The following is a 21,906-nucleotide window of genomic DNA, read 5'->3' as shown; positions in this document are numbered from 1 at the left end:
ACGCCATTTGGGAGCACTGATAGTGTCATGTTTTGACAGTTGCCAACCACTTCTTCTTGGTGACGTAATTTGTGTTATTCCATAGTTCCATACAATTGTTTTAATCATATATATATTTTATTCAATAAATAATATAGAATTATTTAATAGAAAAAATGTCGAATACTAAGCAAAATTCAAAGAAATTAAAATGGGCCCTGGATTTTGGAAGCAAGTATGTTAAAAATGTTCTTATTTTCCTAACCTCAAATTTTTACTTTAATTTTCAATGTATTTTTTATTTAAAAAAAAATATATATTAATTTTCTGATAAATAAACATGAATTTTTGAATAATTTAATTTTCAGAAGTAAACAATATAATGAATTGGCATCACCACCAGGTTTAATTCCTGGATATGCTTTAACTTCAGAAAATATGAGCACGTCAGAGGAAAATGACTCGAATCATTTAATAATTAAAAAGTCATGGGATCTTGCATTGGGACCTTTAAAACAAGTTCCAATGAATTTATTTATTATGTATATGGCAGGAAATTCAATTTCCATTTTTCCAATAATGATGGTTGGAATGTTAATTATTCGACCTGTTAAAGCACTTTTTTCTTTACAACAAAGTGAGTATTTTCTTTTCTTTTTCAATAAATTTAAAAAATTTTGTTTTAATAATATAAGTAAATAATTTTAATTTTTCCGTACAGCTTTTAAAGTAATCGAAGGAACACATGCAATTGGACAAAAATTTGTCTTCTTTCTAGGGCAAATTGTTAATATTGCATTAGCTTTATATAAATGTCAATCAATGGGTTTATTACCAACACACGCATCCGACTGGTTAGCATTTGTTGAACCTCAAGCTCGAATCGAATATTCCGGTGGAGGTCTAATTTATGTATAAATTATAATTTTCTAGATGTAAGAAATTCTCATTTTGATTACCAAAAAAAAAAAAATAAAAAGATGAAAATAAATAATTTATTGATAAGATAAAAAAAATTGTTATCACATTTCTTTTTTATTCCAGTCAAGATTTTTATTTGTCTTTTATTTTACAAAAAAAAAATTTATAAAGAAAACGTAATTATTTATTTATATATATAATTAAAAGCTATTTATGTACAATTATTTTGCATACAATTCGGATTTCAATATATCTGGTCATCACACAATTTTCTATATTTCAATTCTATTTCTTTTTATGATCGTCTGCAAATTGTTTTATTCTTTCAAATATTTTACTAGGTTCATCGACACGAGGCACCTAAAATTATAATAATTTTATTATATTATTTCTAAAATAGTTATTAAAATTTTAAAAACAATATGTAGTGATGACAATACAGTTTCAATAACAATTTGTAAATAACAAAAGATAATCAAAATATTGGAAATTTTTGGTAAGATAAAGAATAAAATCAAATAATTGCGTTGTATTTAATTTAGAAAACAAAACTTACTTCATAATTTTGGCTGATGTAAATTCCAGCATAAATTCCTACTGATAATGTAACCTTAAAAATAATAGTATAGTATTAATAATTCCATAAATAAAAAAGAGGAAAAAAAAAACAAATATATTGTACTTACAATGAATTTAATCATTTTTAAAGACAAAGGCAAAGTGTCACACGAATATTACGAAAAACAATCTAATTTTGAGTTAATTGTATATATACTTTGTTGCTTTGTTAAATCTTACACGAGCTGTCAAAATATTTCCCACCAAGGTTGATATAAAAGTCAAATTTTCATTCCAAATAAAGAATGGTCCATGCTGAATGTATTCAACGAATCAAAAGACGAATCAGCTGAGTTATTTTTTTTGACGTCATGCGCAAAAGGTTAAGATTTTGAAAAAGTGACAAGACTGGTATATATATTGTTTTTTAATATGTCACTTTTGTCAAATAAGTACCGTTATTATTGAAGAAAATTAATAAAAAAAATAGGTTACAATTCACGAGGATATAATTGTTTTTTTCTCCCGTAAATACATTGATTTTGAAAATGATGTAATGTAAATAATATATAACTTACGTCACTTTTTATAATAACCTGCGTGTGTATATCTTTTGTAGTTTCTTATGACGATGCTGTATCATTTGTTTGTTTATAAAATTAAAAAATAGAAATGTTTCACGCAATCTGAGAATATATACTTATATTTGCTGCTGTTGCTTTTCTTTCTCAACTTTGTTGACTGATGGTCAGTCTCTCTCGACATCTAGCATTAAATACCTCAGGAAGTGTGAGTATATTTTTTTTGTTTTAAGAAACTATTTCTATAATCTGTTTAATTTTCCTTTTTTTAATTGATTTAATTATAATTAAATAATTCTAGTTTCTGTCTTTGAGATTAAAGTATGCGTCATTACTATTATAGATTAATAAAAAAAAATTCTAACCTAAAAATTGTGTAGTTATATTTATTAGTAATTTGCTTTAATTTTTTAGTGTATTTTTTACGTATTAGTAGATTTTTATAATTATAAATAAAATTTCCCATGAGAGAGAAAGAGAATTACGTAATTGTTATTTTTTTTTTCCCAGGGTGTTGTGTTTTTTGATTCTTCCACAAATATGGACGACGACGAGTATCTTCAACCAGTTATCTCCTCCGAGGAACAAGATAATTTTCAAAAATTAGAAACTATTCCTATTGTCGGTGTTCCACTTATTTTTAGCGTAAGTAATTATTAATATAATTTGATTTTAATTTAGTTATTTTTTAATAAGTTGATATAATTTTTTTATGCAGGTTGCTCTGGAAATTAGTGGAATTATTTTCGTATCTCTTTGGCCAAAAGAGATAGACAAATGTGAAACTTATTTTATACTTTTATATCTTCATTGTGCCTATTGGATTATTATTATGGTCACTGATCATTTTATAAAAGCACAACATCATAATCTTCGAATATCTGGTTACTTAGATTTTTATCAATCCACGTATCAACATATAAGAACGCCACTTTTTATCGTATCCCTTTGGAATACTATTTATCTTTTTTTGGCAGTAGTTTTACATCAAATTCATAAAGCAGATTATGAAATTTATTGCAAATCCTCGGAATTATTTACGCCACTTAATTATATTCTTTTTTTTACAACTGTCGAAGTTTTCATCATTGTGCCTACATACGTGAATTATATCAGTGAGTAAATAAAAAAATAAAAAAATGTAATATTAATAATTATAAATAATAATAAAAAAAATATTTTATTTTCAGAACGAGTACATAGATTTAATAATTTGAAACCACCACCGGATGTAACCCAAGAGGAATGGTTGACATCATTTAATCAAGATTCGTACGCGGGGGGAAGTGGAATTGGTTTTCATCAACGTGGTTCTAATGTTACAGAACTGCTTGAAAAGCAAGCCGATTTAATAAGGTATTTAAGAGATCATAATGTGAAACTAAGCCATCGAATGATGCTTCTTGCTTCACAACGTTCGGCTCCTCAGACGTAAATTTTTATTATTATTATTATTATTATAATTAGAAATAGAAGTCAATTTTTTAATATTGCAGACTGATAAGACGAAAAGAATCTTTTTTTTATATTTTATTCAGCAAAGCATTTTTTGCTTATTGTACAGCTTTAATTAGAAAATTATTCAATATTTCAAAAGAAATTAGTTTATTAATTTAAGAATTGTGACAAAAATTATTTTGATAATTAGAGTAAAAGTACTTTCAATCCTTCCAAGAATTTTCATTATTAAATAAAATAATTTTTACATTTTTCTTTATTCAAAAAAATAAATTATTAATTAATTTTCATTGCAGGGCGATTCATTAATTAAATATTTCGAAAATTTTTATTATTTTCACATATTTTAATTATGTACTAAACAATTTATCTACGTTTTTAAGCACTTTATTTTTATTATATCTACGTTCTAAAAAATTTAATTGTTAATTATTTTATTTTTGAACAAAACTAATAATTTAGATTACGAGAAATCTTTTTATAAATTACGTATTTTATTTTATAAATTAACAAAGCAATCGTTTTTATACGATTTCTATATTTTTTTTTGTTAACTTTTCTAGAATAGAAACATTATTCTAGTCCCTAATGGCTCATGGACTGGATTTTTAGATATTAAGATTTTTATCTATCTTTCGTAAATCGATTACAAAAAGATTGTGAAAAAAAAACATTTTAATTTTATTTTACTTTCCCGTATAGAGTGAAGATTAATGAAACATAATGTTAAAATACCAAACATAAAAGCAGATCGAGTTTTGATGTTATTAAGATATTTCAGGAAAAAATTTATTGCTGAATGTTAATCATTACTCATTACTGTGATATTATTGTGTATATATATAATTTTTCTAATATTCTTTAAAACTAGAATATGTATACTTTTTTTCATTCGAAATAAAAAATTATTTAAATCTTTGGAAAATTTCTGAATTTGCCTTATTGCTTAAAACAGAAAACAAAAAAATAAGTTTTATCAGTTTTAAAAATATCTTTATTTATTGAGATAAATTTTTTTTTTTTAAGTTTCTTATAAATAACAAAGTATTGCACATTTTATTAACTCACCAAACTGGAAATGATAAAATTTCTTCTAAATTAACATTGAAAATAATCTTAAAATATATTGAGAAAAAAAAAATGAAACATTTCTCGCCTTTAAAAAAAAAAACAAAAAAAAACTCAATATTAAAATAGAGAATTTATTCTATATACTAAAATAGCAATCAATCGTCAATTATTACTTAGAAAAATTGAACGAGAGCTTTGAACTGAAAAAAAATTTGTGAAACAAATCTTTCAAATCGTACATTCTCATATTAATATTTTAATGTACAATATTTTCGTAGAGACACATTAACAAACACGTTATATGGTTTATCTTCTCCATATATATCTTTGCTTATTTTTAAGATAATACTCTTCATAATTTTCATAAAATATATTTTTCACGTGTACAAGAAAATAAACTTTATTTCTAAATAAAATTGTTTAATTGCAAACAAACTAGAATTTGATTTATTAATTAATAAAAAATTATTGTAAAATTCAATTAATTAATAATTAATATTTTTTAAATTTTATTTTGTATTAAATTTTTTTTTTAAATTTCCTTTCTAAATTATTTAACAGTAAAAAAAATTTTTGATTTTTAAAAATGTACTAATCATTTTCTACTTGATATTATTTTGTAAATTATTTTCTAAATACCAATTGTTTTTTGAAATGATAATTCCACAAGGGAATTAGAGAATGAAAAAAAAAAAAAAAAAATGATTTACGAATTGGAGATGGGAAATTTACGCATCTTCATCTTCTGGTTCCTCGACAGATTCTTGACGACTGGAGAAAACTTCTTCAACCTGTGGTGAATCTTCTATCGTTTCAACCATTTCATGATGACTTTCTGGTCCTTGGAAATCGTCGACAATTGGTTCAGAGCCATCGTGTTCAATGTCCTCTTCTCCTTCTTCTTCAACCTAATCAAAGAAAATTGATTTAATTTAATTATAAAAATTGTTTTTTAAAATTATTTAATTATTTTTTTTTCTTTTTACCTGAGTATTGTCTTCGACAGTTGCATCATCTGGATTTTCTTCTCTCTCATGATCGGAGAGATTACGATGAGCATAAGTATCTTCAGTACGATCATCGTATTCTTTAACTTCATCTGAGCTTGGTACAACATTTGTAACAGTGGCTAATATCTCTTCTTCTTCCTGTCGTTGATTGCGATTTTCTTCAGCCAATTCCTTAGCAAGACGTTCTTCTTCATCTTCAGCTGCTGCATCTACAGCATCTCTATACATTCTGCGGAAAAATTCAATCATTCTATTAATTTTTTTTAAAAAAATTTATTCACCTTTCAAAACAATTGAAAATGAAAACAAATTTTCAATTTCAAAAAAAAAAAATTTTTTAATTTAGAAAAAAATGTAATTAAAAACCTTTCTTCCTCGGCTCTTCTTTCAGCAGCTTTACGTGCCTCTTCCTCTAAACGCAATCGTTCTTGAGCTGCTTTCCTTTTTTTGTATTAGAATTTTTGTTAATAAAATTAATTGCTAATTGCTATAATTAAACTTATGAATGTGGTTCAGTAAATGAAAAATTATTATATTACTTTTTTTATGCATAAAATAAAAACAATGCTTGATAGAAATGAATATTATTTTTCATGAATAAAATATTAATAAAATTGCATAATTATAATATTAAAATTTATATTTATCAAGGACAAATTTATACCTTTCGGCTTCAGCCTGACGTTCTGCTTCCAAACGTGCTTCTTCTAATCGTTCTTCTTCGGCTCTTCTTAAAGCTTCAAGCCTTTCTTGTTCTGCAATTTCAGCTAATCGCGCTTCTTCCTCTGCTTTTAATAAAGCCAATCTTCCAGCTTCTGCAGCTTCTTCAAGCCTTTTTTGCTCCGCCTCTGCTGCCAAACGTTTTTCTTCTTGTACTCTGAAAGAAAAAAATTCTATTTATAAAACTGTAGTAATAATAAAATTTTTATTATATTAATAATGTAATTTATCATTTTTTTTTTTTAAATCGAATTATGTCAAAAAAAATTTTACCTAGCTTCTTCAATTCGTTTTGCCAAAAATTCTTGAGCTCTTCGAATTGCTTCTTCTTCTGCCTTCTTTCGACCTATAAATAAAAAAATAAAAAATTAGTCTTTTATTTAAAAAAAAAATTTTCTCTATAAATTGTAAATATAGATTAAAATATATTTTCTTAATTAAAAACTATGACAATTTCAAAAGAATCACAAAAATACAAACATGGAAACATTTAAACTAATTAAGACTTGATACAAACATGTGATTAGAGAACAGAATTCATTTTCAAAAAGAATAACAGGGTACATTTAATATTTTCTGAATTTGTAATTTTTTTTTAAATTTTCCTTTATATAACTTTTCAGGGCAATTTTTTTTTTATAAATACCTTCTTCTTCTTCATTTTCAGCTGCTGCTGCTTCTTCTTCTTCCTTACGTTTCTTTTCTTTCTTTTCCTTCTTTTCTTTTTTTTCCTTGACTTTTTCACGTACGAATTCAATTTCTTCTTGTTCTGGTTCAATTTCTTCAAGTGTGGCTGATTGCTCTGATGCTGATAATATAAGGATGACACAAGGATATGGATACAAAAAAGAAAAAAAAAATTTAAACAAGAAACAAAAATCAATTTTTAATCTTACCTTTTTGTTTCTGGGCAATTGACCATTCGGTTTCTAAGGCACGAGCTAAAATTAAGGGATCAAAATGAAACTCAGTTAAATTACAGACGGTAAATTTTTTTTAAATATAAATTATTTCAGTAATCATTTTCATAAAAAAAAAAATCTAAAAAGACGACAAATAAATAATGTAATATAAAGAAATTAATAAAAAATTACAAAAATATAAAAGTAAAAAAAGAGGAAAGAAATATTATTCATATAGAACATTCATACAGAATTTAATAAAAAAAAATAAGCAACCAAAGATATAAATAGATTTTTACTATTAAAAATAGTACAATTTTGAAAAATAAAAAATAATTTTTTTTAAACAGTGAAGCTACTAACCCTTTCGTAATTCCCTTTCGGTCATAGGTACTTCAGGCACTAAGAGAGAAATTTACAACATTTAAACAATATATTTATACATATAAATAGGCGATTTTTTTTGTGGCAATGTCAAGTTTACCAAAAAAGTAACAAAGCACACAAAAAAAAGAAATAAGAAGTATAGATGATGAAAAAAAAAATGGCGCAAAAATTAAAAAATTAGAGAAGCAGAAAATTTACAATAAAAGAGTAACTCCATAGTAAGAAGCAAAATTTAATTAATTTTTGATTAGATTCAATTTTATTTCAACAAATAATTACGAATAATTGTGAGAAATAATTTTACTATACGCAATTTCGTTATTTTGCTCATTTTAATATATCAAAAAAAAAAAAATTAGGTCAATGATTTATATGAGATTCTTAAATGGGAGTTTTATAATGGTCCATATGAATGATTTTCATACACGCAATTATTTCTTCTTCTTTATTAAAATTTTGTAATTATATTATTTTTTAAATTATTATATTAATTTTTAATTAATAATTAATTAAATTAAAATAATTTTTAATTAATCATTAATTCAATTTAAAAAAAAATTTATTTGAATTGATATTTAATAAATAAGAGAGAAAATTGCAAGATGCCTGAGAAATCTTCAAAAATACATTTTAATGATTAGCAGGTCAGCTGTCCGAAATTGAGATGATGTTTCGTAATTTTATATATATAAATATGTATACTAAACCTTGGAGTCACACTTAATTTTTTCTAATATAGTGGATCCAAAATAAAACAAAAATTACATGTTAAGATGAAAATGTTGTGCCGCTTTTCTACTAAATTACAAATACCCAGGACACTAATTAAGCACATGTAAATAAGCTTACCTCCAAAACGCATTCATTTTCTGAGATATCTTCTATAGCTTCGTGCAAAGTGAGTAAATATTGTCTTCAAATTTTAATGGGTCTTTTCATTTTAATGTCATGTATGTTTTTTTTTTCTTTTTTTTTTAAATCAACTTTCACAAATTTTCGTGCGGGACACATTCAGTGTAATTTTCATGTTAGTGTCATTTTTATTGTTTATTCTCAATATAATTAGAATATTATTTATTTTCAATTTGAGTGTCGTTTTTATTTTCTAGAAAGAAAAATTCTTTTCTTTGAAAATCAATATTATTTTTCAAAAATCTAATAATTTTTTTCGTTTTTTCTTGTTGGGGAAATAATTTTTTCGTTATTAAAATAAATTATAGAAATTTAAATGAAATTGAATTTTGCAATATTTAAATTTTAAAAATCAGATAATTAAGTTACATTGCAAACTTCAAATTCATAAATTTGAAACTAATTTTGTAAATCAATTTTTATTGAAGAAATAAATTTGAAGAATTCAAAATACAAATTTGAATTATTTCAAAGAAAATGATTCTTTCTTAATAAGATACATTTTGATGAAAAAAAAAATATATTAATTTTTCGAGAAAATGTTTCTGTTTTAAAATAAATTTTTTTTTTTTTTTGAGAATAGGTAATTTTGTTTAAGGGCAAAAAAAAAGTATTATCTTTGTGGGAATTAATTTTCGTGAGAGGAGGGAAAATATTGTTCAATCCTCCAAAGGCTCGGGTGGGGCGTCTTCTTCTTTTTTGGATTTACTGGGATCCTCATTCAACTCTGGAACGCGATCTCTCCATCCCTGGCCTGAAATATTTAAAATACCCTCTGGTTCTTCTACTTATATCGCGAGAGCATCCATAAAGTTGGTTGCCTTCATGTTTCGAACTCGTTTTTATTTGTGAATTTCCAATTTTATATTTATTAATTATTATTAATTTTTTTTTCCTTTAAAATACGCAATAATACATAAAATTGTATATAAAGAAACTATAATAGAAAATCCCGGTTTTCCTTTTTCTTTTTTATATCGAAAAATTCAAATCGTCCACATTTCTTCTGCTGACACTTTTTTTTAAATTTTAATTGTTCAATTTCTTTTTTTTTTTTTTTTATTCAACTTTTATAAGATTAAAATTTTAAATATGGGAATTTTGATTTTTTTCTTTTAAATTGAGCAATTATTTTATTAGACACAATGTAACAGAGAGAAAGAGACAGTAATAAAAAACGAAGAAAGGAGAAAAATAGAAAATAAAAAAATATGCACGTTTCACATACACAAAAAAATCTCTCAGACAAGAAAACGTCAAAAAAAAAGGACAGAAAACCAAAAAAATTCACACAACGGCGTCTTAAGGCCATTTTTTTTTCACAAAATTTTCATAATACTGACTGATCATAATATTCTAATCACGAGTAAATTGTCAACCATCATCACGAGTTTAAAAAAAAAATCTTTTTTTTTTAATCTATTTAATAAAAACTCATGAGTATGATTTTATTCTATAATTTCTATTTAAATAATTTCTAAATTAAAACAATATTAATTGATAATTGTGGGTAAAAATTTTCAATAAGCTTTGAAAATTAAGAATTTTAAATTAGTTTAGAGAAATTAATTTCACAAAAAAATATTTGCATCCATTATTCATAGGCGCCAAGTTTTAATGAATAACTTTTTTTTAAATATAATATTTCTTGTTAAAAAAATACTATTTTAATAAGGATTAAACTAATTACCAACAAAAGTTTTTTTTTAAATCTAGAAATAGAACAGGAATAAATAAATTCATGTTTTTTCCTATTTCCAAAATCAAAAAAAAAAAATATTAAATTAATAATCGATTTTGTAAAAATTGATTTTCAAATTAGTTTTGTTACAAATTTTTTAGCAATTAATTAATATTTTAATTTTGTAATAACAATTAATTAATACTTTAAGACAATATTAAATATGAAATATTTTCAAAGCGGATTTTCTCGATAATTTCAGAAATTTTAGGCGCATTTAAATTAATTATTTTTTTCTATCGGATCGCAAAATTCAAATTAGAAAGAATCTAATGTCCATTTATTTTATTAATTGTTTTAATAAATGAAAAATTCATTAATAAAAAAATGAAAAACTCGTTAAATAAATGAACATTGACTTTTTTTTTAGAAAAATAATTTACCCACTGATAAAATAGAATAAATAATATTTGTTTTACTTACAAGCTTTGTCTGCAGCTTGACGATTTTTACGATAATAGCTGAGAAAATTGACATCATTTCTAACATCGGTGGCAGTTAAATCGGCAAGTTTATAATAAGGTCTTCTTTTTGATTGAGGTTTTCCTCCAACATATTTTACACAAGCCAAATGACCTTCTCCCAAATTACGACATTCTGGCGTTTGATACCAAAGATTCAAATATTCAAGATCCTTTCTGATGTGTTCCCTCGTATTTAAAAGACGTCTAATGTAATCACTTCGTAGACTTTCATCGATGTAGTCGCTGCGTGTCGATGGAAAATAAACGAAAAAAAAACGTCTAATTTTATCCGTAAAAAAAAAATTTTCCAAACAAAAATAGGAAACAGAAAAGAAAATATTCTATATCAATATAAATCAAAGTCGAAATTTCCCAAAATTGATAAAAAAAAAAAAATAGTAAGCATGAGAAAAACTCATCTGTGACATCTTAGTTTTTTTTATGATGGCAATAATTATTCTTGTTACTTGATCGACGATGATAGCTGCTTTTGCGTGAATCCTAATTTTTCCCCTCATTATAAGATTTTATTAGAAGCTTCATATTAAAACGTTAATAGAAAATTAATTGAATTTTAATTAAAATCAATTTAAAAAAATTTATTTCAAAAACTTATACTTATTAAAAAAATCTTTTCGTAATTTTAATTATTAGATTGAAAAAATTTTAATTAAAAATTTTATTTAAAAAAACATATTTTTAAATTAATAAATATAATATAAATTATATTTAAATATTTATATGAAGTTTTAAAAATTATGTACTTTGAATGAAAGTATTAATTTATGAGCTTTTGTTTTTAAAACACATTAATGCTGACTCTGTGGAACTGCAGATGTTGAAAATGTCAAATTAGGAATATTAATAATCTGCACAGCTTTCAGAATGAATTTATTTGATTATGAAAATAAAGGAGAGAAAAAAATTTTAAAATACCTGGGCGACGGTTTTGGAACGAAGACGTGAATTCTGCGAAGAAGTGCATCTGCTCGTGCTCTAATTTCTCTGGCTTCATCATCGAATTCCTGGAGGGGAAAAAAAATTAAATTTAGTTATTATAAAAAAAGTTAATTTATATCATTAACATTTTAAATTCCTAATTTTTAATATTATAAATTTAATGCAATTAAAAAGGCATTAATTTAAATAATAGACAGATTGAAATTAAAAACGTGGTTATAAATGGGAAACTAAAATTAAATTTTGCTTCTTAATAAAGGAATTTTCCTAAATTTTTCCTTTTTAAGATGATAAAAATTTGATTTTTCTCTGCAAATTATGACGCTTTTTCTCATATTATCTTTGTGATAATTTTCTTGTTTGTAATTTAATATTTCCTATTAAATTATTCGTTTAATATGAAATTTGAAAAAAAAAAAAAAAAAATGAAAATTCGGATTTGCGATAACTTACAGTGTTTGGTCTGGAGTTAAGATATTTTTCAGTGTACGATACAGAAGAAGGTCTCTGTCGATTCACAATTCTGTTGATTTCTGCTGCGAGGATACTGGGCCTTACTCGCGAATGTACTCTCACAGTTACGGGTGATAATGGAGATCCAGTGTAATAAGTGTGAGCAGGTGTATGAACAATGGTGACGAGCCTCTTATGTGCCACATATGGCAAATAAGGTATTGTCCTCACCTAAAGATTAAATTCACTAAAAACGTTTCCTCATTCATTCGAATATTATTAATTTTTTTGTTTCTCTCTCACTCACTCAAAAAAGTATCCCAACAGCAGCAGAAGCAACAGCATTTAGATCAGTCAGTGAAAAAAAATTCTTATTTTTGAATTTTTTTGGTATACAGATTCAATTTTAAGATTTTAAAATTCAACTGATTGATAGCAAATTTTATCCAAGAAAAAGGTGATTATTTTTTCTTTTTTTTTTCAAAAAGAATCGATGATGAATTTTTGTGTATAATTCGTGTATTATGAGAGAAAAGAAATTTTTCCTGCAAAAGCACAAAAATGTTAGTTTGCCGTAAATATTATAATACATGTTAATTTATGTAATTATTATTGAAAGATAAGAGTAAAAAAAAGCGTCATTATTTGCTAAGCGCATTTTTTCAAATATTCGGAGAAATGAACTTTATTTAAATAAAATTTCTAATTAATTTTAAAAGAATTGCTCGAAAGCTATTTTTTTCACTCACCTGTATATTAGAAGAGATGGGGATTATGTAGGGGGTCTGGACCAAGTTGATCAGTGAAAATCAGTTTTTTTTTTTTTTTTTTTTTTTGAAGACCCGGTGGCGGCGATGGACGAGTAGTCACATTGAGAGGCAAAATGAAGATAAAAAAAATAAGAATACTCTATTAGTATTCAATTTGTTGATTCTATTTCTTCAATATGATGATAAATTCGAATTTTTTATATTATATAGAAAATGCAAATTTTCTTTTTAAATCAGGAATTTTGAAAATTAGTTGCAACTATCCACTTTTATACTTTTTCTAGTTTCAGTAAATGAAATAAATTTCAAAAATTTTCCAAATTTTTGAAATTTTTGGCCAATTTTGCGTTGTGTGTCTAAAATGAGATGATGGGATTTTAGTTAGTTATTCTGATTTGACTAAATCAAAATACAAGTGCTGTGATAATAAAAAGTGAAATGATAATTAATTTTCCAATTGTTTTTAAAGAAATTATGATTTTATTTTTATTTTCAAGGTGTAAAATGGAAAACAATATAAACGTGCGGAAAAGTCATCACATAGTGATAATTTTTATTTCTGCAATTCTTTTTTTTTTTTTACAATCAAAAACATTGGTTATTAAAACTTGCAAAGGACTATTACACAGCGTAAGAAAACATTTTTTTTTTTTTTTTATCATCGTGAGAGAGCCACACGTGAATTAAAAAAAAAAAATCAATTATATAAAAATACAATAATTGCGCTCGTGACTCGTTTGGCCAGTTAGATATTATTATTTAAATTCTTTAATAATAATTCGATTTATATAATAAAAAATAAAAATTTTTTATATATATAATATTCGTTTTATTACTAATTGTATTTTTTTTTTTTTACTTAATTCGTTAATAAACAAATATTTTGTCAACAAAAAAAAAGAAAATGCGTCGCGTTTAGCAAAAACTAGGTTTTAGTTTTTCTAAATGCAGCAAGAAAAAATTCACAAAAAAAAAATCTTGTACGTACATTTCTCACATTTTTCTTGTTGAATTCCTACATTTTTTTTTGTATTTATAAAAAAAAAAGAAATGTACTATTTTATTGCTGTAACTAAATTCGATACTATGGCAATTAAAAACATGTCAACAAGAAAAATGTTTGTTTCGATTTCAAAATTTTTTTCTATTGATCGAAATAAAAAATTCTAAATTGCTCGATAAAAAGTGTTTGTTTTTTTTTAAGTTTTAAAAAGGCGAAATAAAAATTTACAATATATAATTTTTAAAAGTAAAATATATAATGAAATAATTGAAATCGAAAGCAAAATAAGAGAATAAAAGTGTGGTGAAAAACTTAGACGCGGTACGAGAAATGACGATAAGAAGTGCCACCAGGTAAACGACCGGAAGAATGAGTCTCGTATGAGGAATGATATCCTCCAGGGCCACCGCCGGTTGATGATCTTGATGATCTTTCCGTGGAATATGAGCCATAAGGTCCACTATCACGTTTGTAGACATTTTCCGTTGTGTAGGATGTACGTTGAGGACGCGAATAGGGATCTGACGAACTTGATGAATTGCTGTTGGTGTAAGAGTAGCTGTACTGTTCCTGGGCTGATCTCAATCCAGATGATGGATAATCACGGACCACATAGTGTCGAGGCGTCTAAATTCGGAACGATATAAGATGAACTTTTTTTTTTTTTTTTTTTGATTTTTTGAAAGAAGCTATTTCTCGAAAACAAAACCTCTCTAATCACATTCTTACATTTTTTTTTTCTATCATTCGGGCTCTTGTCTTCCGTCTCTTTGTGTAATTTTTTTTTTATGTTTATATTTGTGTCAAGAATTTTAATTGATTTTTAAAATGATAAAAAAAAAGAATAAAAAAAAATTTAGATGATTTTTTAAAAAAAGTATCGTAAACAAGAATTTAATATTGTATTTACGATACTTTTTTTTGAAAATCGATGGTTTCTCAAAATTAATTTTAAAATTGACAATAATAATTTTTGAGCAGCAGGTAAGAAATTAAGCACGATCGAGGCGAAATGAAAATAAAAATGGTTAGTACGTATTTTTATATTGCCAAACGAGCTTTTTTTCACGAATTTTGTATGCAAGAAAAGAGAATTTTTTTTTTCTGTAGACACACAACGTGCGGGCCAATTATAACGCATTAATTTTATAATAAAAAAAAAAAAAAGTCTCCTTGTTGAAATATTCAGGACATTCTGCTACAACGTTAGGCAACTTTTGCATCCCTTGCCAAAAGGTATCTATTTGCTTTTATATAATATATGTATACATTTATAAACGTATGCGATTTAGTGGCACTCGGTGTCTCGACCTGGCATAGATTTTCTTCAATTAAAATTTAGATTAAAAAAAGGGGTATTTTGTTTTGCAAAAAAAAAAAAAATCTCATTTTTCCAGAAATTTTATCAATTTCTTTATTGATTTTTTTCCCTTATTACACGAGTCGCTGATAAATTTATCAATCACTAATAATACATATTATGTTTGTGTGTATGAAAAAACATCTATCAAAAATTTATGGAAATGTGAAGCATCGGACGGCAAAAATTGCAAGCGAAAAAAAAAATGTTCAAAAAAAGAGCACAATTTTTTTTTTACAACGAAAATCAGAAGAAACAAAATCAAATCTATTGAGAGAAATTAAGAATAATAAATGCAAAGCGAAGGGGGGTATTCGATACACAAAACCCCCGAGTTCTAAAAACTAAGCGCGAATCAAAAAAAAGGAGGAAATTGAATGTTTGATTTAGTGTCTATTATTTATTTGACAGATTATTTTTTATCAGAGAAATTAATTTCTGTCGAGAATAAAAAAACAGATAATCTAAAATGTATAGATTTATAAAATGTTTATTAAAATAAAAAAAGAAACATTTTAAATTTAAACTAAAAGTTACGTTTGAAAAAGGCTACTTTAATTAATAGCAATATTAATTTTTAATTTACGGTAATTTAAAAAAATTAATTAATTAATTAATTTAAAATTATTTCTTTATTGGATTTAAATGCTGAAAATTGTTTTTATTAATTATTGATATTTTAAAATAATTAGAAAAGTTTCTTTTCCTCGCAAAAAAGCAATTGTCAAATAAACAATGGATAAAGCTAAATCACGAGCTAGTCAGCTAATTTTTTTGCGATAAAAAAAGGGAGAAAAGCAGCGTTGTCCGAGAATACAAAAAAAAAAATACTTGTTTCGAAGTCGATTTTTTTCTTTCTTTTCTTTTTTTTTTTAGAATCGGTACCAAGACGGTTTTTCGAGAGCCATAATGATCTTGGTGCGAGTGGATGGTGGAATGGCAGGTCGTCGATGACTTGTCAGTGGCCTTGCAAGGACACCTTTCTCAAAGACATGACCCTTGAGAGCTAATTCGGAGGCAGCATCCAATCCAGCTTTTTCAATAGCGCCACTCTCAATTAATTGACGTGTATGATCATCTTTAGCGGGATTTTTTCCACGTACAATTCCCTCTTTTTCACGAATTGTTGCATACTGATAAAATTCCTTTTGTGGATCCTGTTTTTTACGTCCCCAAACGGTGAATGGCTCGGGAACCAAAGATGGCCGAGGAACATCTGGTACCTTGTCCCAGGGGAAGGTGTCTTGCTTCTGTAATCGTAATTTTTTTTTTTGTTTTCGTTGGGATCGTTTTTTTCCATTATTATTTTTTTAAAGAGTATTTTTTTGTTTTCCAATTAGTTCTTTTTTTAGTGAGGAGATTTTTAAGTGTTTTTGTTTTGTTTGTCTCTCGCCTTCAGATGACGTCTTCACTTCCACACCGCACTCTTTTGATTTTAATTATTTTTTTTTTTTGATACTTTATATCAGCTCACACAAAAGTTCTCACTCGCGGGGCTTCTCTCTCTCTCATCGTTTATTCTCATCATGTAAAAATAGAATTGTGAAACGTTCAGAACTCGTTACGTTATAGATCGCATGTTGAGACTCAAGGATAAAAGGAGTTTGAGGCACTTTTTAAATATAGAAATGCCAAACATTAGAACCATTTTTCTACGTCTTTTGTTATTAATTTTTTTTTTTCCAGTAAAAAGATTTTATTTTTGTTTTAAAGATAAAAGAATGAAATAAACAATTTTCTTGTATGGAAAATTTCAATTTAAGAGAAGATTCATAATTTTCGAATATGATTGCTTAAGATATTTCTCATTTTCAAAATGTGCTGTGTAACTTCTTAAATTTGTTGATATACTTCAGCCAACGTTTAAGACGCGCCAATTTATTGCTGTTTCATAAAAAAAACATAATTTTGAAACTGTTTTGCAAGAATGACATTTTTGAAATGAATTTTGACAATGAAAATTATATTCGAAAGTAAAAATCTGAATTGAAAAAAAAAATTCTTTTTCTAATTATTGACTTCAGTGGAAATTTAATTTTTGGAGAATGATATGAAATAGTTTTTCCTAAACTAATAATATTTGACGTGAATTAAAGTCAAAATTTATTAGTTTTACTTACATTTTTTTTTTGATTAACAAGGGCTTTTTTTTGCAAAAAAGAAAATATTTTCTCTTTCCCCCTTCGCGAGTATGAATTTCTCTGACGAAGAAATTGAAGAGTGGGAGAGGCGTCGGGACGCTGTGCGTCTAAATTAGGACACGGTAACGCAACACCGACGTTTGACATTCCTATTACCCCACCGCTCTCAGATGAATACAAAAAAAATTTTTTTTTTTTTGATCCAAAAACCAAACATTTCAATTTATTAGCAATTTCATTTCTTCTTCTGATTCGTTAGTCAATTTTTTTTATTAACTTTCAAAAAAGGTAAATTTTCATCCAATTCTTAGAAATTAAATCAGTTTTATTGAAAAAATATATAAAAAGACAAAAAAACCTTATTTTTTAATAAAATTTAAGAAAATCGTTACAATTGTATTATAAATTAATTATAATTGAAAAAATCGACTTTTAATTTTTTATGAAATTTTAAAAATAAATTTATAAATCAATGTTTGGCATGTTAAATAAAAAACATATGTAATAAAACTTGTGAATAAAGATTTATGAAAATTATTAAAATCAATTCACACCCAAATGGTGTTCAGTAAACAAACCTTGTTTGTTTACATTGAACCGAAATTATTCCAGGATATAATTATAGTAACATTGAGAGAACAATTTGGCACTGACCATGTTATTTAACGATATGGCTCAAATCCACTCTCAGTCGATTTGACGCATCGACTCGAGGTTGAATTGGTGGAATTAAAAGATTAATTTTCTTATTCCGTTAATTCAAGATTTACCGGGTCGTACAACGTCTAAGTTTAACACTTTCAGAGTCCCGGAAAATGGCTCCTCTGCTATGAATAGTCTTTGCTCTGACCCCACTGCTTTTTTTTTAAATATTAGATTTTCTTTCGAAAATTAGACATTTTTTTTCTTCGAAAATATCGCATTTAATAGGCGCGAAACAATTTTCATTGTTTTACTGTATTCGAAAATTTTGCTACTTTAATTTTAGTATAAAAATTAATTTAAATTTAATTATATTTTATATTAATTTATAAAATTAATTTTTTTTTTTTGTAAATAATCTACTGTCAATTTTGAATTTCAATAAATTTTGTTAGCGATTAAATAATAATTTTGTTTATAAATTAAATGTTGATTATAAATCATTTGCGCAATGAATGAGAGCGGCCAAAATAAATTTTTATTAATAATCACCTGTACGCGCGAAACAAGTCGGAAACAATTATAAAGTGACGTCTCATATTATAAAAGTCGACACCCACATCTTCCGGAATGCAAATTCTGAATCATCATTCTCTTCTCGATGCTCTCTTTATATAAAAATTCTATTTTCGGAAAAACTAAATTTGGTTAACTTATTGTGTTATAAATTATGCAGTTCGCATCTCTCTCAAACAAAAAGAAATAAAAAAAGAAATTAATAAGAAGTAGTCATGAAAAATTAGCTACTAAAACAGATAAAAATTCAAAAGCAAACGAAAAAAAAAAAAAATGAAAATCAAATAACTACAGAAGTAAATGAAATTTTTTTTAAAATAAATGTCGATAAATAAATTGAGTATAAAAGCAAAAATAAAAAATTCAAATTTCTACAAATATTCTTGATGAGTCACAATTGTTGATAATTGAGGATTTAAAATCAGGGATTGTTATCACAGCATTATAAAAAAAAACACGATTCAATGAAGTAACATTCTGATAGAAAATTATGAAATTCAAATATTTCATTTATTGAAAATAGAATGAAGTACTAAAGAAAAAGAAATATTTGTGAAATGATATCGAAAATTTCCTGATATTTCGCAAAGCCCAACTGAGACACCGAGTGCACGTTTTGAATTCGGAATAAATATTTAGTAGTGCTAGTAGTAGCAGCAGAATGAAAAAAAAACCCTTCGAATTTTGCATTCATATTTTAGATAACAGACATTTTTTTTAATTTAAATTTTTAAGTTTCAAAAATTAAATGATTTTTTTCAAATATTAATATTAAATTTTTGTTTGAAAAAAAGGAGATAATTAATTAAAAATTCTAATAATGGTAAATTATTTAAATTGTCAATTTAAATAAAATGAAAATTCAAAAAAATATCAAATTCGAAAGTTTTTTTTTTTTTTTTTTAATTTTTCTGGTCAATTGGTAGTAGTTTTTATAAAAGTAGTATTGATGTTGATGATAAGAGTATATAGTGTGGAAGTTGAGACTTCGAGACGCTTTTTGAATTCAAATCTACGAGAAATATCGATCTTCCAATAATAATATTATCATTAATATTGATTTTTAAGGAAGTCGATTTTTCTTCCGCTGATCGAATTCGAGACTATAGCGGTCAACAGAGACGTATCAATCATTTTCAAAATTCATGAAGTCAACGTTTCGTGAGAGATTCCACCAATTTGATTTATTTTCTAATTATAATTTATTTACATTCAAAAATGTATTTAATTTATTTAAAGAAGCTTTGATCTTTTTTTTTGAATCTCTCACGTCGGGGGAATCGTCACTCGAATCTTTGACCCTTTTTTTGATCGCACGTTAACACAAGCTCAAGATGTTAAAAGTTCAATAGCTGATTTGCATCTCTCACAGAAAAAAAAAAACTAAACGTTTATTGAAAAAAAATAATGTATGTAATTTATAATTTTTAAATTAAAAATTTACTTTAATACAAAATCATAAATTTTTAAACTTATATAACTAGAACGAAATAAATAATTTATAATGAAAATTAAAATTTAAAAAAAAAAACCAATCATCTTTTTTTGATTTTCTTTCTTGATTCCAATAATTTTTTAAATTCTTTTTTCAAGATGAATCTTTACAAAAATCACTTGATTTTTAACTTTTATCACAATTCACTTGGTAAAATTAAAATCCGTTTCCTTGATTCACTTTGAATTTTCACTTTATAAATATTTTTTTTTCTTGAGAGATGCAAAAATCAGCTTTTGTGTGAAACAGAAAAATCTTGCAGAATAATAATGATGGAGTACTGACCGTGACGCTGTAAGAAGACACGATTGGCCGCGTGTAGGGTCGTCGGGTCGTGTAGAAATCGCTCTCGTAAACCATTTTCGCTTCACTTGGAAAATTAGGTTTTTCGATTAAAATATGTATTTAATTCGTTTGTAATTTCGCGTGTTAACTTTGTTAGTGGCCTGTTTTTGTTTCCTTTTTTTTTTTTTTGAAAAATTAATTTATATGCAGATGCGGCCGCGATGGAAGTTCGTATGATTCTGATTTTTGAAGATTAGTTCGTGGGGACGCTTAGCGTCGCGACGCCTCCCACCATGAAAAACAGCGCGACGTTAAAATTGCGTCAGACGTGTGATATACAAAAAGTTGATGCATCGAAAGAAATAGAATCGTGTTAAGGTTACAAGAGATATTTACCTCTATTTTTCTTCCTTGTCGTTTTTCCATCTCCCCCTCGTGTTCCTCAAGTGCTTTTTGCTATCCAGAGCTTTTATTTTCTTCTTTTTTTTTCATCACAATTTGCCCACGCACTTTGCTCAGAATATTCGAGGACATCGTTTCACGTTCTCCAGCGCGAGGCTCATCGCAAATCACTCCCTAAAACAATTCAATTTTGAAATAGTACAAAAATATAAGAAATTTGAGTTAATTTTTTTTATTTCAAAAATTAACTGTATAAAAATAATTACGAAACAATGGATTTTTAACTTTCCTTCTGAAAAACAAATTAATTATTAATTTTATTAATCGACATACTTTTTTTCTTTTATTATTACATTAAAGAAATATTATAGTATTATATTATTTATTGAAATAAAAAGTAAATCACTACCTTTTGATTCTTGATTTGATAAAAATATTAATCTTAGTATTGAAGAACAATTTTCTGGCTTTTTTTTAAACAATAAAAATTTCATATTTTTGTCTCCTAGTTTTTCCATCGGGTCATGAAAAATATGACAATAATCTAGTTTCTTGAACTCAACCTTGGCAACTCGTATATATTTCAACAAGAAATTTATGGGACTTTAAATTTGTGTCACAGCCACTCATCGGCAAATAATTTTTAGTCACCAGACAACTCAACAAATGTAGTTATTCATAAAATTTACGAATTGATATTCTTCACATTTTAGCCAAGAATCGATTCCAATCGTAGATATACTGAAAAATTAATGAAAATTTAAAATCAATTTTTAATTTTGTTACCAAAAATTTAAAAATAATTAAATTTTTCTCAATTTTACAATTCTAAGACGAACATGAAGCATTTTTACTTTTCATCTCTTTGTTATTGAAGAAATAGCACAAGGTCTGTGTTGTCTTAAAATTACCTTGACTCTCAAAATATTAAAAAAAAAACAAATTTATAATCGTACAAATAAAACTCTAAACACAAGACACATGTGTGAAGAAATAAACTGTGAAAAAAATTTTTAATATAACATTTCTGATTATATGATTTTTAAATTAAAAATAACAGAAATTTCATTTATACCAAAAATTTTTTTTGTCATAAATTATATAACTGATATAAT

At 25.5% G+C, this 21,906-nt stretch overlaps 3 protein-coding genes and 1 long non-coding RNA gene across 11 annotated transcripts; 2 read left to right on the top strand and 2 right to left on the bottom strand.

Moving 5' to 3' along the window:
- Positions 1 to 27: 27 nt before the first annotated feature.
- On the top strand, positions 28 to 995 carry LOC127280098 (ER membrane protein complex subunit 4). Its single transcript, XM_051302894.1, has 3 exons — positions 28 to 214; positions 348 to 616; positions 701 to 995. Exons 1-3 carry the CDS (start codon positions 156 to 158, stop codon positions 895 to 897), a joined length of 525 nt encoding a protein of 174 aa, XP_051158851.1. The 5' UTR covers positions 28 to 155; the 3' UTR covers positions 898 to 995.
- Positions 996 to 2,177, bottom strand: LOC127280100 (uncharacterized). Its single transcript, XR_007842778.1, has 4 exons — positions 2,037 to 2,177; positions 1,587 to 1,773; positions 1,457 to 1,510; positions 996 to 1,260 (listed from the first exon to the last, which is right to left on the bottom strand). It is a non-coding gene; the product is annotated as an uncharacterized LOC127280100 (long non-coding RNA).
- Positions 2,100 to 4,422, top strand: LOC127280092 (transmembrane protein 192). The gene is made up of 4 exons (XM_051302885.1): positions 2,100 to 2,247; positions 2,550 to 2,684; positions 2,758 to 3,154; positions 3,230 to 4,422. The coding sequence occupies exons 1-4, from the start codon at positions 2,203 to 2,205 to the stop codon at positions 3,472 to 3,474; spliced, it is 822 nt and encodes a 273-aa protein (XP_051158842.1). The 5' UTR covers positions 2,100 to 2,202; the 3' UTR covers positions 3,475 to 4,422.
- Positions 4,423 to 5,249: 827 nt separating this feature from the next.
- On the bottom strand, positions 5,250 to 20,675 carry LOC127280082 (uncharacterized protein CG45076-like). 8 transcript variants are annotated; one of them, XM_051302863.1, is made up of 13 exons: positions 20,390 to 20,673; positions 12,867 to 12,902; positions 12,118 to 12,348; positions 11,641 to 11,729; positions 10,664 to 10,947; positions 7,564 to 7,602; positions 7,195 to 7,239; positions 6,945 to 7,106; positions 6,572 to 6,644; positions 6,243 to 6,455; positions 5,945 to 6,019; positions 5,555 to 5,807; positions 5,250 to 5,476 (listed from the first exon to the last, which is right to left on the bottom strand). In XM_051302863.1, exons 1-13 carry the CDS (start codon positions 20,462 to 20,464, stop codon positions 5,297 to 5,299), a joined length of 1,755 nt encoding a protein of 584 aa, XP_051158820.1. In that variant the 5' UTR covers positions 20,465 to 20,673; the 3' UTR covers positions 5,250 to 5,296. The 8 variants fall into 8 exon arrangements, with proteins under 8 accessions (XP_051158820.1, XP_051158819.1, XP_051158824.1 ...); XM_051302862.1 differs by having other exon boundaries at positions 10,664 to 10,983; positions 20,390 to 20,672; XM_051302867.1 differs by lacking the exon at positions 12,118 to 12,348 and having other exon boundaries at positions 10,664 to 10,983; positions 20,390 to 20,675.
- Positions 20,676 to 21,906: the final 1,231 nt, after the last annotated feature.

This window comes from Leptopilina boulardi, unplaced genomic scaffold, assembly GCF_019393585.1.
Source record: "Leptopilina boulardi isolate dan_hultmark-lab unplaced genomic scaffold, ZJU_Lbou_2.1 LbouV2_229, whole genome shotgun sequence".
NCBI lineage: Eukaryota > Metazoa > Arthropoda > Insecta > Hymenoptera > Figitidae > Leptopilina > Leptopilina boulardi.
This window is presented reverse-complemented; position numbering and strand designations above follow the sequence as displayed.